Here is a 13,052-nt window from a genome sequence, read left to right as displayed (position 1 = left end):
GGAAGTGGCAGCAAAGAATGGGGAGGATCACCTTATACACTCTTAATGCATCCCTCGAGGCTTCATTCAATGTGTTGAAAAGGCTTTTCCAGCAGCCCCCAGGGGGGAACAGTGTAGAACCAACTGCAGATTGTGGCACTCATTGGAACAATTGATGTCTGTTGTCTGGGCTCTGAGTCATACTTTGATCATTCCTGTGACTTATAGAGAAGACTGAGGAGACTAGCTTTGCTCTCAGAATTTTAATGGAACTTATAGCCTGCATCACTGGCCAAGAACTGGCCATGGCTCCTTGATTGTGAACCAAGAGGAAGGCCAAACCAGAGACTTTGAAGTTTTTATGACAAGCTAGACTGTGATGTTCTTGACTTATGATGTATGACTGAGAACTGTAGGCTCCCCCTCACTGGGTCAGGTGTGCACTACACATCAATCAGAGGCTACTATCCAGGTATTTGTGTGGGGTGTGTGCACAAGGTTATTTAAGGTTAGGTGACACTTTGTTCAGTCCAGATAACAATAGTTGGAGATGATCACAGCATATCAGTGTGAGAAGCAAAGAAATGCTCCACACAGGCAAGTGTGTTAATATACTAATGCTCAATTGCCAAAGCACTCTGAGCATAATGCCAGACTTTGAAGTGTTCCCAGAAATTAAAGGAGCTCCCTTAATACTAAGTACAGAAAATGTTAAAATCTGAAATTGATAGCAGTGAGATTTTGGGGTAAAATATAAGTGTACAACCAAAGGATAGGCAAATAGAAAACAGACATGTCATGTTTGTCATAGTAGACAGGAAACTCAATTCCACTGCTTATAAATTGAGGAGGCATGTGAGAATGAGCAAGACTCAGTATGAGTGATTGGTCTTTCTATTGACCAGCAGATTCACCCTCAGAAGTAACTGAGAAGTTTAGAGAAATCATCAGCTTACTAAGATATATGTTACACATTCACATTGTCATCAATGGAGTACACTTCAATCATCAGCCATTCATTGTGATTAATACAGGTTTGTTCCTGAAAGCTACCTAGAAGAGACAGTTTGGCTGCTCACTCATAATGGTAATATATTGGATCCAATGCCAACAAATATAACTACCCTCTTTGAGGATGTCCACATTGAAACTGGTACCAACAGGCTGGTGCAAGTTTTCCAATTAGACACCACTTCGGTGACTTGCATGTTGCTGACCTACCCCAGTAATCCCACCATGGAGAGGATCACAGTTTAACATGGGGTCCAAACCACATGATGTTCTTGGTGAATCTTCACATCACTGAGATGTGAAAGCTACGTTACAGGTAGACTGAAATATTCCTTGGTCTGACTGAAATTTGATCCCATGACTTTTGGTCTTCAGGTCTGACTATTGCTAACCACAAGGCAGTGGTACCAACAATGATTACCGAAATATAAATGGCTACTAATACAAGATATATTCAGTAAATTAAAAATAGAGACATTAGTAATTATTTAGGAATAAAGGGGATGACTCACTGAAAGGCAGAAGTGCTGCGTTGTTGATAAACATAAACAAATGGTATGGAGCTTGGCTATCTTTTGAAATGCACTTCCTTTTTCTGGCTGTAGCAAAAAGAAACACACACACACACACACACACACACACACACACACACACACACACACAAATGTGCACACCTCTCTTCGTACATTGTACTTTTTCGACTGAGCACAATGTAGGGAGACAGCCATGTGCATGTGAGTGAGTGTGTGTGTGTGTGTGTGTTTGCGTGCATACTTTTCCTACAGCCAGAAAAAGGAAGTGCATTCTGAAAGCTAGCCAAGCTCCATAACTTTACTTTGTGTGCCAACCAACCATGCAGTGCTTCTGCCTTTGAGTGAGTCATCTCCTTTATTAATAAGTAATTCACAATTTTCAACCAGAACATTCTATACATTATTAAAAGGGCATTAGTGTCTTATCCCTGCAAGGAACTTGAAACAATTAACTCAGGACAGAAGATTGTAGAAGCAATATGGCTACAGTTTACAAGACTAGCTGGCCAAGCACTGGATAAGTATATAGCTGGTAGAGCAGTTCATGATGGGATTTTCCGTGGAACACACTCATTGTAAAGAAACTTCTAATGAAATAAAGACAAGGAAGCATAGGGATATAGACAGACAAAGGATAAAAAAAATGTGTTTGCTGTCTAAGAAGGCAAAGCATGTTGCCTTCAACACCTACTGTAGCAGATTATTATCAAAAGATCTCTCACAGAACCCAAAGAAATTCTTGGATTATGTAAAGGCACGAACATTATTTTCCAGACACTCATGGATGATACAGGAACTGAAATTGTGGACTGATGAGAAAAAGTAGAAATGCTGAACTCTGTTTATAAAAGTTCCTTTACAAAGGAGTACTGACCCAGTTTAATTCTCAAATGACCTCAGACATGAGTGATGTAGATCTTAATGTCTACATCTACATCCATACTCCGCAAGCCATGTGTGGTGCATGGTGGTGGAGGGTACTCTGTACCACCATCAATCAGTTACTTTCCTGTTCCACTTGCAAATAGAGCAAGGGAAAAATGATTATCTATATGCCTTCATAAGAGACATAATCCCTCTTATCTTCTTGGCGCTTATGTGAAATGATTGTTGGCGGCAGTACAATCGTTTTGCAGTCTGTTTCAAATGCCAGTTCTCTAAATTTTCTCAATAGTTTTCATTGAAAAGAAAATCAACTTCCCTCCAGGACTGCAATTTGAGTTCCCGAAGCATCTGTGGCATGTTGACTGAATCTACTGGTAACAAATATAGCAGCCCTCTTCTGAATTGCTTTGATGTCTTCCTTTCATCCAGCCTGGTGGAGATCCCAAACACTCAAGCAGTACTCAAGAATGGGCTGCACTAATATCAATGGCACAGAGAAACAGCTAAAACTGAAAAAAATAAATAAGGCTCCAGAACCCATTGGAATTCCTTTCAGGTTATTTATGCATTTCATGCTTTTCTCAAATGATACCCTGAAGCTATAAATGAAGGCTGTCAGATAGTTGCATTTTTAGAGGTAAAGCAGATGGCACACTTCAGTTAATTGGTAGGATAGTAGAAAAATGCAATCGGTCTACAAAAGGGATTGCTCACGACACACTAGTACAACACCTATTAGAATATTCCCCATGTTTGTAGGTCCTGTACCAAATAAGATTAACATGGGATTTTGAAGGGCAGCACAAATATTAACATGTTTGTCTGTCACATGGGAGGGATCTAGGTTCCTGTTTTATTGCTCAAATCATTTGGATCCTGTAAGCTAATACAGGAACTTCTGAAGTCTAGAGATGTTCTCCATTCTCTTCCACAACATATTTTCCTCTTCCTCCTTTTTTTCATCAAATTAAAATTTTTTAACGGCTTACAGGAATGCAGGTGCAGTGTTTTCAACAACAACTAATATTTTGACAGGTGAACACCCCATCACTTCCAAGGCACAAATGCAGCGGGAGAGCGCTGGTATGGAAATTTAAACTTTTAGCAGGCAAGAGTGCACTGACCAAGAGCCATTAAACAGCATAAGCAGAAAGACAGCACACAAACTGTAAACAAATCACGCCACCACAAAACCAAAGCTGACCAAGATCTGAATTTATCAACAGGGAATAGTAAATACCAAGAGATGAGCAAGTAGCATTAACTCTGTTTCTCTGCTGTCTCACCAGGAAGAGAGCAGGATTCCATGCAAAATTCAAGAAAAATCCTCCATCTCTGTTTATAAGGCCACTTGCTAATATAATCTCACCTACTTCCTTAATAACATCAGCCCAATAGCTGGAAATGCATGCCATAATCTCTGTGTTATATTCTGTAGGAAGACTGGTACTATGACAATGTCCAGCAACAGGTCTGCTCAGTTGTTGTATGCATGTGAGACAATTTTTTTGCTTTGTGCACTGGTCTTCATTGGTCATAATGGTCTGAGCAATGTATGACATGCCACAACTGTATGAGATACAGTAGACACTGTACTTATGCAAACCAAAATCATTTTTACAGATCCTAAAAGGGCCATTATCTTGGTGTTTGAGAAACACACTTAACACCGAATTTCTGCAGAATACATTCAATCCTATTGTAAATGCTACAGATATAGGTACCACCTTGATATTTTCATTCTTCACATGGTTCACATGTTGGTCTTATTGGTTGTATGGTGGTGCGAGTTGTTTATGGTGTGTGCCATCTTTCTGCACCAATTGTTTCTTGGTTGATGTAGCCCTACCTACCATTGTTTCAACATTTTGTAATGTTTATTTTATTTTGCATACTTTTCCTTTCTCTTAAATTTTTCTAAAAATTTTATTCATTTACTTAAGTTGCTTTTAATTTCCTATGTTAGTTACAAACTGTCTCCTGAGATCTGAGATTCAATGAAAATTTCAAATATGTATGACTTTCAGGTACGCTGAACTTGTTTACATTTTCGTGCTCAGTAAGCATGTTATTTGCACACTTTTTGTAACCACATCAAGTGCTCTGTCCTCAATTGGCATAAGTCAGAAAACTGGATAAGTATAGTCTATGTACATCAGCAATTGCCAACCATTGGAGTCAAACAATACATTAACATAGTAGTAGTTGTGCCACCATTGCCAAACTCCTCCATTTTCTATTCAACACTTTTATATGTAGCTCTATTAATACTGTAGTTAATTATTGTCACCATAAGCAAATAGAAAATGAGATGTAAAAATTCTAAAATCATTGACTATATTGAAAGTACCAGGTATTTTGTGCAGTGAACAGAAACCTCATTTGAACATATGTCATGTATATGTATATTTCTACTGTATCTGGTCACTGTTGTTTCTCATTTTCAGTTCTTGTGTTTTTGGCAATGGCCTACTGCTGCAAGTCCTTTGTTTTTATCTTATTCCTAACTTAGTTGTGCGAACACTGCTCACAAATATATTCCTAATGTAATAATGACTCATGTAGTCTCTGCTGTAGTATTTGATGTATTCATTGTGTAAAATTACAATAGGTTTAATAATCTCCAAAACTAGAAGTGTATTTACCAAGTTTTCTTAGTTTTCGTGTTGCCATTCCTCTTATGGTTGACACATACAAATCACGATTTTTGTCAATAATGGCAAGCTGTCTCATCAGTGAAGATCCTGCTTGATTCAAGGCAATCTCCATGACACTCATGCTATGTGAAATAGTTGGAAGTTCTGCTATAGAACGAGTACTTCCTATTTCAAAAAGATGCAAAACTGTAAAGGAGAATAATTAAATTGTGATTAATGTACTTGGATACTGGAAATGCATAAGTTATAACAAAGCAGGACACTGCTGTAAACGGTATATATCAGCCTTTATCTTGTAATCCAAGTGTAAAATTCTGAAACTGGAATAATAATGGAACAGAAAGAAATTTCAAACATCAAAATGAGCTACACAAACTGTAGCATTCACAACTTGGGAACTGCACTTTGAAACTTTGGCCCTCACCGGAAATAGAAGAATAAAATTCAAAACAAATATAACAAGGCATTTGTACAACTACCACCATTACATACTGTATTGTAATAATATAAAAAAATTGGTAACAGGTTTTGAGTTGAGAAGAAGAGGCAAGGAAATGGCAAGATAGATAAACATGAATATAGAGATAGAATTTTTTTTCAGACATAAGTTTTTAAATGGTTCTATATGATACATTGTCACTTCCCATTCTCCTTCACTCTTCATTTGCGAGTTTAGTTCAAATGATGTGCTGAGTCATTTGTGTTACATATTTAAAAAATATTTCATCTGCAGTTCATATCTCTCACAAGGCCCGCACTTGTCATCCAGCCAATCACATCAGTTCTCTTCTTCTAGTGTACTGTCTTTGCAGGTTTCATTCTTTATCTGTCTGTATTAACACTATTCATTTAATATTTTCCTGCTTGCCAAACTTCTCACGTTACAGATCATCATCTTTGATTTCCAAAGACAAATGTTTCATTTTCAAACAACGGTAAATTACTATTACTTTATTTTTATATTTATTTCACATTCGTTAGTATGTAGTCCCTACTTCCTGCAAATCACTGTCAGTGGGAATCAAAATAGATATGTTGTTGGAGAGCATTGTGAAACATAAAGAACTGCTAATGAAAACATTTACTTGAATACGTAATAAACATTACCGATTATGTCCACTGAACGATTGTTCAGAGAGCCTCATAATGCAAAATGTGAAGCTGACAGAGTAAATAAGAAACATAATTGACAAGTAAGATGTCAAGGAGCCATCAAAGAAAATATACCACACAGGGAACCAAATGTCATTTAATTTTGTTTACAAGTTTGCATTCTGCTCTGTTTCTTCCATACAATTTCATTTAAAATTGCGGTTGATACAGATCTGACACAACTTGTAGCTACACATATTGCTGTACTGATCTGACATTACAGAATGTGAGTTCCCAATCGTCATCTTCAACTGTTCTGTTATTGACATTATCGCCCACAACCTTTCCTCTGTGGCTTCCAAGGCATCACCAAGCCATGATGCTAAAGCATAAGTGGACGTTCACAAGAGCTCAGGGCACTCAAATGCCTTATCAGTGTTCTGAGCTGACACCTTTTACACTGAATCTGCACTTACCAGTATAGCAAACCAGAGTATCCACATAATGTTTATGGTGTCCATGAAAATCTTTCTTTGGCCTAAGTGGTTAGAAGTGTAACATGTTGGTTCTGTGGAATAATGATGTACAAACTGTGGAATATCATTTTATTCCACAGAATCAACGTGTTACATCAAAAATGTCCCCACTGAGATGAAATATGTCATGTAACACAGTTTACTTGACTAATTACAAACATATTATAACATTAAAAATTGTTCATCAAATAACAACAGTTTTAACTTTCATTCAGTTATTATCATTATTAGTAGTTGAAGTTAAAGTCCCTTAAAACCAAACCAAAACATGTAAAAACATATTTCTTTTCTTTCAGTCCTTGTAGTTAATGAATATTAGGTTTCTCAGGATGAACTTGAAAGTTATCATCCACAGGGGACCTTCTTATTTATCTATACATACTACAAAAAACACCATCATTTTTATGATTTCTTTCTGTTGTAACGTATGCCTTGACTCATCATTTCTTACACATACCTACTTGTTTCAAAATTTGATTTCTTAGCTCTCCCCTTTGCATTTTCAATTTAGAAAAATGTTTATCACGTAATTTAGCTTGCTTGGATAAAACACCTCCTCGACCACATCATTTCATGCTTAACATACTTTGGTCAAAATACTAGTGAATGTCTATTCAACCATACTTTTGTTCATTACAAGCTATAATCTAATAACTGACCTTCCCATTTTGCATTTTATTTGTATTGGATTACCTTTCATACCATCATCCAATTATTCTACAAGTGCATTATTTCCTTTTTGTAGATAAGAAAATTAGAGATATTTGTGCTGTTTGATCGAGCTATATCAGTATTTCCCCCATGAACCATGGACCCTGCCGTTGGTGGGGAGGCTTGCGTGCCTCAGTGATACAGATAGCCGTACAGTAGGTGCAACCACAACGGAGGGGTATCTGTTGAGAGGCCAGACAAACGTGTGGTTCCTGAAGAGGGGCAGCAGCCTTTTCAGTAGTTGTAGCGGCAAGAGTCTGGATGATTGACTGATCTGGCCTTGTAACACTAACCAAAACGGCCTTGCTGTGCTGGTACTGCAAACGGTTGAAAGCAAGGGGAAAGTACAGCTGTAATTTTTCCCGAGGGCATGCAGCTTTAGTGTATGGTTAAATGATGATGGCGTCCTCTTGGGTAAAATATTCCGGAGGTAAAATAGTCCCCCATTCGGATCTCCGGGCGGGGACTACCCAAGAGGATGACGTTATCAGGAGAAAGAAAACTGGCGTTCTACGGATCGGAGCGTGGAATGTCAGATCCCTTAATCGGGCAGGTAGGTTAGAAAATTTAAAAAGGGAAATGGATAGGTTAAAGTTACATATAGTGGGAATTAGTGAAGTCCGGTGGCAGGAGGAACAAGACTTTTCGTCAGGCGAATACATGGTTATAAATACAAAGTCAAATAGAGGTAACGCAGGAGTAGGTTTAATAATGAATAAAAAATAGGATTGAGGGTAAGCTACTACAAACAGCATAGTGAATGCATTATTGTGGCCAAGATAGACACAAAGCCCATGCCTACTACAGTAGTACAAGTTCATATGCCAAATACCTCTGCAGATGACGAAGAAATTGAAGAAATGTATGATGATATAAAAGAAATTATTCAGATAGTGAAGGGAGATGAAAATTTATTGGTCATGGGTGACTGGAATTCGGTAGTAGGAAAAGGGAGAGAAGGAAACGTAGTAGGTGAATATGGATTGGGGGTAAGAAATGAAAGAGGAAGCCGCCTGATAGAATTTTGCACAGAGCACAACTTAATCATAGCTAACACTTGGTTCAAGAATCATAAAAGAAGGTTGTATACATGGAAGAAGCCTGGAGATACTGACAGGTTTCAGATAGATTATATAATGGTAAGACAGAGATTTAGGAACCAGGTTTTAAATTGTAAGACATTTCCAGGGGCAGATGTGGACTCTGACCACAATCTATTGGTTGTAAACTGTAGATTAAAACTGAAGTAACTGCAAAAAGGTGGGAATTTAAGGAGATGGGACCTGGATAAACTGACCAAACCAGAGGTTGTACAGAGTTTCAGGGAGAGCATAAGGGAACCATTAACAGGAATGGGGGAAAGAAATACAGTAGAAGAAGAATGGGTAGCTTTGAGGGATGAAGTAGTGAAGGCACCAGAGAATGAAGTAGGTAAAAAGACGAGGGCTAGTAGAAATCCTTGGGTAACAGAAAAATTTTGAATTTATTTGATGAAAGGAGAAAATACAAAAATGCAGTAAATGAAGCAGGCAAAAAGGAATACAAACAATGAGATCGACAGGAAGTGCAAAATGGCTAAGCAGGGATGGCTAGAGGACAAATGTAAGGATGTAGTGCTTATCTCACTAGAGGTAAGATAGATACTGCCTACAGGAAAATTAGAGAGACCTTTGGAGAAAGGAGAACCACTTGTATGAACATCAAGAGCTCAGATGGAAACCCAGTTCTAAGCAAAGAAGGGAAAGCAGAAAGGTGGAAGGAGTATATAGAGGGTCTATACAAGGGCGATGTATTTGAGGACAATATTATAGAAATGGAAGAGGATGTAGATGAAGATGAAATGGGAGATATGATACTGCGTGAAGAGTTTGACAGAGCACTGAAAGACCTGAGTCGAAACAAGGCCCCGGGAGTAGACAACATTCCATTAGAACTACTGATGGCCTTGGGAGAGCCAGTCCTGACAAAACTACCAGCTGGTGAGCAAGATGTATGAGACAGGTGAAATAACCTCAGACTTCAAGAAGAATATAATAATCCCAATCCCAAAGAAAGCAGGTGTTGACAGATGTGAAAATTACCGAACTATCAGTTTACAGACGAATGGAAAAACTAGTAGAAGCCGACCTCGGGGAAGATCAGTTTGGATTCCGTAGAAATATTGGAACATGTGAGGCAATACTGACCCTACGACTTATCTTGGAAGCTAGATTAAGGAAAGGCAAACCTACGTTTCTAGCATTTGTAGACTTAGAGAAAGCTTTTGACAATGTTGACTGGAATACTCTCGTTCGGATTCTGAAGGTAGCAGGGGTAAAATACAGGGAACGAAAGGCTATTTACAATTTGTACAGAACTCAAATAGCAGTTATAAGAGTTGAGGGGCATGAAAGGGAAGCAGTGGTTGGGAAGGGAGTGAGACAGGGTTGTAGCCTCTCCGCGATGTTATTCAATCTGTATATTGAGCAAGCAGTGAAGGAAACAAAAGAAAAATTCGGAGTAGGTATTAAAATCCGTGGAGAAGAAATAAAAACTTTGAGGTTCGCCGATGACATTGTAATTCTGTCAGAGACAGCAAAGGACTTGGAAGAGCAGTTAAACGGAATGGATAGCATCTTGAAAGGAGGATATAAGATGAACATCAACAAAAGCAAAACGAGGATAATGGAATGTAGTCAAATTAAGTCGGGAGATGCTGAGGCTATTAGATTAGGAAATGAGACACTTAAAGTAGTGAAGGAGTTTTGCTATTTGGGGAGCAAAATAACTGATGATGGTCGAAGTAGAGAGGATATAAAATGTAGACTGGCAATGGCAAGGAAAGCGTTTCTGAAGAAGAGAAATTTATAAACATCGAGTATAGATTTAAGTGTCAGGAAGTCATTTCTGAAAGTATTTGTATGGAGTGTAGCCATGTGTGGAAGTGAAACATGGACGATAAATAGTCTGGACAAGAAGAGAATAGAAGCTTTCGAAATGTGGTGTTACAGAAGAATGCTTAAGATTAGATGGGTAGATCACATAACTAATGAGGAGATATTGAATAGGATTGGGGAGAAGAGAAGTTTGTGGCACAACTTGACTAGAAGAAGGGATCGATTGGTAGGACATGTTCTGAGGCATCAAGGGATCACCAATTTAGCATTCGAGGGCAGCGTGGAGGGTAAAAATTGTAGAGGGAGACAAAGAGATGAATACACTAAGCAGATTCAGAAGGATGTAGGTTGCAGTAGGTACTGGGAGATGAAGAAGCTTGCACAGGATAGAGTAGCATGGAGAGCTGCATCAAACCAGTCTCAGGACTTTAGACCACAACAACAACAACATATCAGTATTCCAAGCTCTTACTCAAAGGCAACTGCATTTACTTTGCTTTTAATTGATTGATCAGAACAGCATAAGTTCCTCAAATCTATTAAGATAGAAAATGTTTAGGTTCATGTTTGCCATTGTACTGGGTGGCAGCCAGTGAAGGAATATATTTACAAGTTTTCTCCCAGAGCAACTTCGGTTGTGCCTACATGACACAAGTTGCCTGTCTTTCAGAACCGAGACAGTTCTGTCCAGTTAAAGTTGCTGAGGAGAGCTGCCTTAAACTCTCATCTGAACTCACTAGTGAATTCACACCATTGGTTTTAGTCAACAGCATACGTTGGATACAGATCATGTGTGTGGGACTGGAGGATTCTGCAGTGGAGAACACAGTTGCTTCCCTCTCTTGTGATCCAGACCTTGAGCACAACAGATGTCTTTTTTGGGAGGCAGAGCCTCTGGCTCTGTGTTCCATGACCACCCACTGACATCAATTAACATGAACTGCCTTCCCTTCTGTTGCCCACTTCAATTAGTTGTTCGACCTCCTAGACTGGCATAAATCTGGTAATTTCCAAACCTAGGTGTGCCCCTCGTATACTGTACACTGAAATATATTCTCTTTATTTTACCTAATTTCCTGTTCTGTCATTTAATGGCAGCCCTGGATGCCCACTCACAAGTCCTGACCACTCGCCCTCTTGTACATTTTCGTCACAAGGCATATGTAACAACCTTCTTCCCTCTCCCTGCCCATGTACAACCATAAGGATCACATGCTGCTGACATTTTAATCTACACCACTCTCTGCAGTTTCAGACTTGAGATCTGTGATAAGTCAACCATGTGTGGAAATCATCAGTGCCCAGATAAGGCCATTAGCTTTTAATTATTTTGGAGAAACTTCAACAGTATGACTAACTCTGTAAGAGCTGCAGTTACACCTTCTTCTACAGCAGGCAGACACTGTGTAAAAGTTTTAAATGTGTGTTGCCAAGTTATGTACAAAATCTTTAGCAGTGTGCACATTCACAGACCCTTATCTTTGTACAGCCCAACAACAAAGTTCCTCCACAGTATATCAGCTCTATCCAGTCATTCCAAGCTTTAACTTTCCCGATTCATTTTGTACCTTTAGATCTGCGATTCTTGCAATGCCATAATTTAAACATGTTTATTAAATCATCTAATAATAAACCTTCTCTCATGTTATTCCTCCAGTGTTTGTACATGCATGCTTCTACAAGTAGTCTTAACTTTCCAATAAATACTTGTGGACAATGACTGTTTGGCAGGGATCTATTCATTGCTACTAGAGTAAAAAAGTTTATCTTTATTATCAAGGCAGTCACATTCCATCCACATAAAAAAACAATGCGAAAATACAGTTCAGAGAGTTTACATATGTGAAACATACATTTTTTCTTCATTTCTTTAGACAAATGCTCACTATATTGACATCTGTTGAGAATAATTTTAAGTCCGCTCATAATCTCTATTTAATCTTTCCTATTTTTTTAATAAAATAAGACACATCTACTTAATCACTAATCAATCATTCACTTTTACACCTCTCAATGTAACATATTACTAACTCTAGCCTTCCTATTTCATTTACTTAAATCCTTTATTCAGTAGCGCATTCTCTCATGAGAGATTGCTCGACTCTTTTGTAATATTTTTGTGCAGCACCTGTTACACAATTCATTAGTGCTCTTTCACCAGAGATAACTATAACCTTAACTATGGCAACAAAACAACTGACTCACCAAACTACTGGTTTTTGATTGCATGTTACCATGCCGTATCTCACTTAGGGAATGGTTTCTTTTCCTATCATTTCCCCCTGTTTACATGACATGCCTAACATGTATTTTAACATCAGACATATAATCTGTCTTACTTAACAGTGAATATATTTGGTCATTGTACATGTGTTACTTCCCCATGCTGTCCTCATTAGTGGGTTGTAAATATCACCATTTGAGCTGCACAAGACAAGAGTTTCAACTAGGGAAATATGTAAATGTGGAAAGAGGGTGATAAAATAGGTATTCCTGTAAAATAAGTAAGAAAGGAAAACTAAGAATGGGCTTTGTAGGATCAAAGAGATAAAGATCATAGAGGCCCATTTGCTGTTTGATAGGAAAAGCTTTTATGTACTCTGACCAACACTCTATCAGTACGAAGACGTAAGTGACCCCTCTCTTCAACCTGTAGGTAACTGTCCCAAAAAAAAAAAAAAAAAAAAAAAAAAAAAAAAAAAAAAAAAAAAAAAAAAAAAAAAAAAAATCGGCAGTGGCTAAATTGTGCAATCCTTCTGGTATTTGTGGATA

General features: G+C 38.1%; 1 protein-coding gene across 3 annotated transcripts in view; it reads right to left on the bottom strand.

Annotated features, from left to right (window-relative positions):
* Nucleotides 1-13,052, bottom strand: part of LOC126236888 (intraflagellar transport protein 80 homolog) — a 448,716-nt gene that overhangs the window by 166,355 nt on the left and 269,309 nt on the right. For 2 of the 3 annotated variants that reach the window (XR_007545000.1, XM_049946524.1), the window contains exon 10: nt 5,054-5,251. The exons of the other annotated variant lie outside the window; for it this stretch is intronic. Coding sequence is in view for 1 of the 2 variants with exons in the window: in XM_049946524.1 (XP_049802481.1) it covers nt 5,054-5,251 (198 nt within the window). In the remaining variant the exon portion in view is untranslated. The remainder of the gene's footprint in view (nt 1-5,053; nt 5,252-13,052) is intronic. 3 annotated transcript variants of the gene reach the window in all.

This window comes from Schistocerca nitens, chromosome 2, assembly GCF_023898315.1.
Source record: "Schistocerca nitens isolate TAMUIC-IGC-003100 chromosome 2, iqSchNite1.1, whole genome shotgun sequence".
Lineage (NCBI taxonomy): Eukaryota > Metazoa > Arthropoda > Insecta > Orthoptera > Acrididae > Schistocerca > Schistocerca nitens.
Note: the sequence above shows the minus strand (reverse complement) of the source record. Positions and strands in the feature narration are given on the sequence as shown.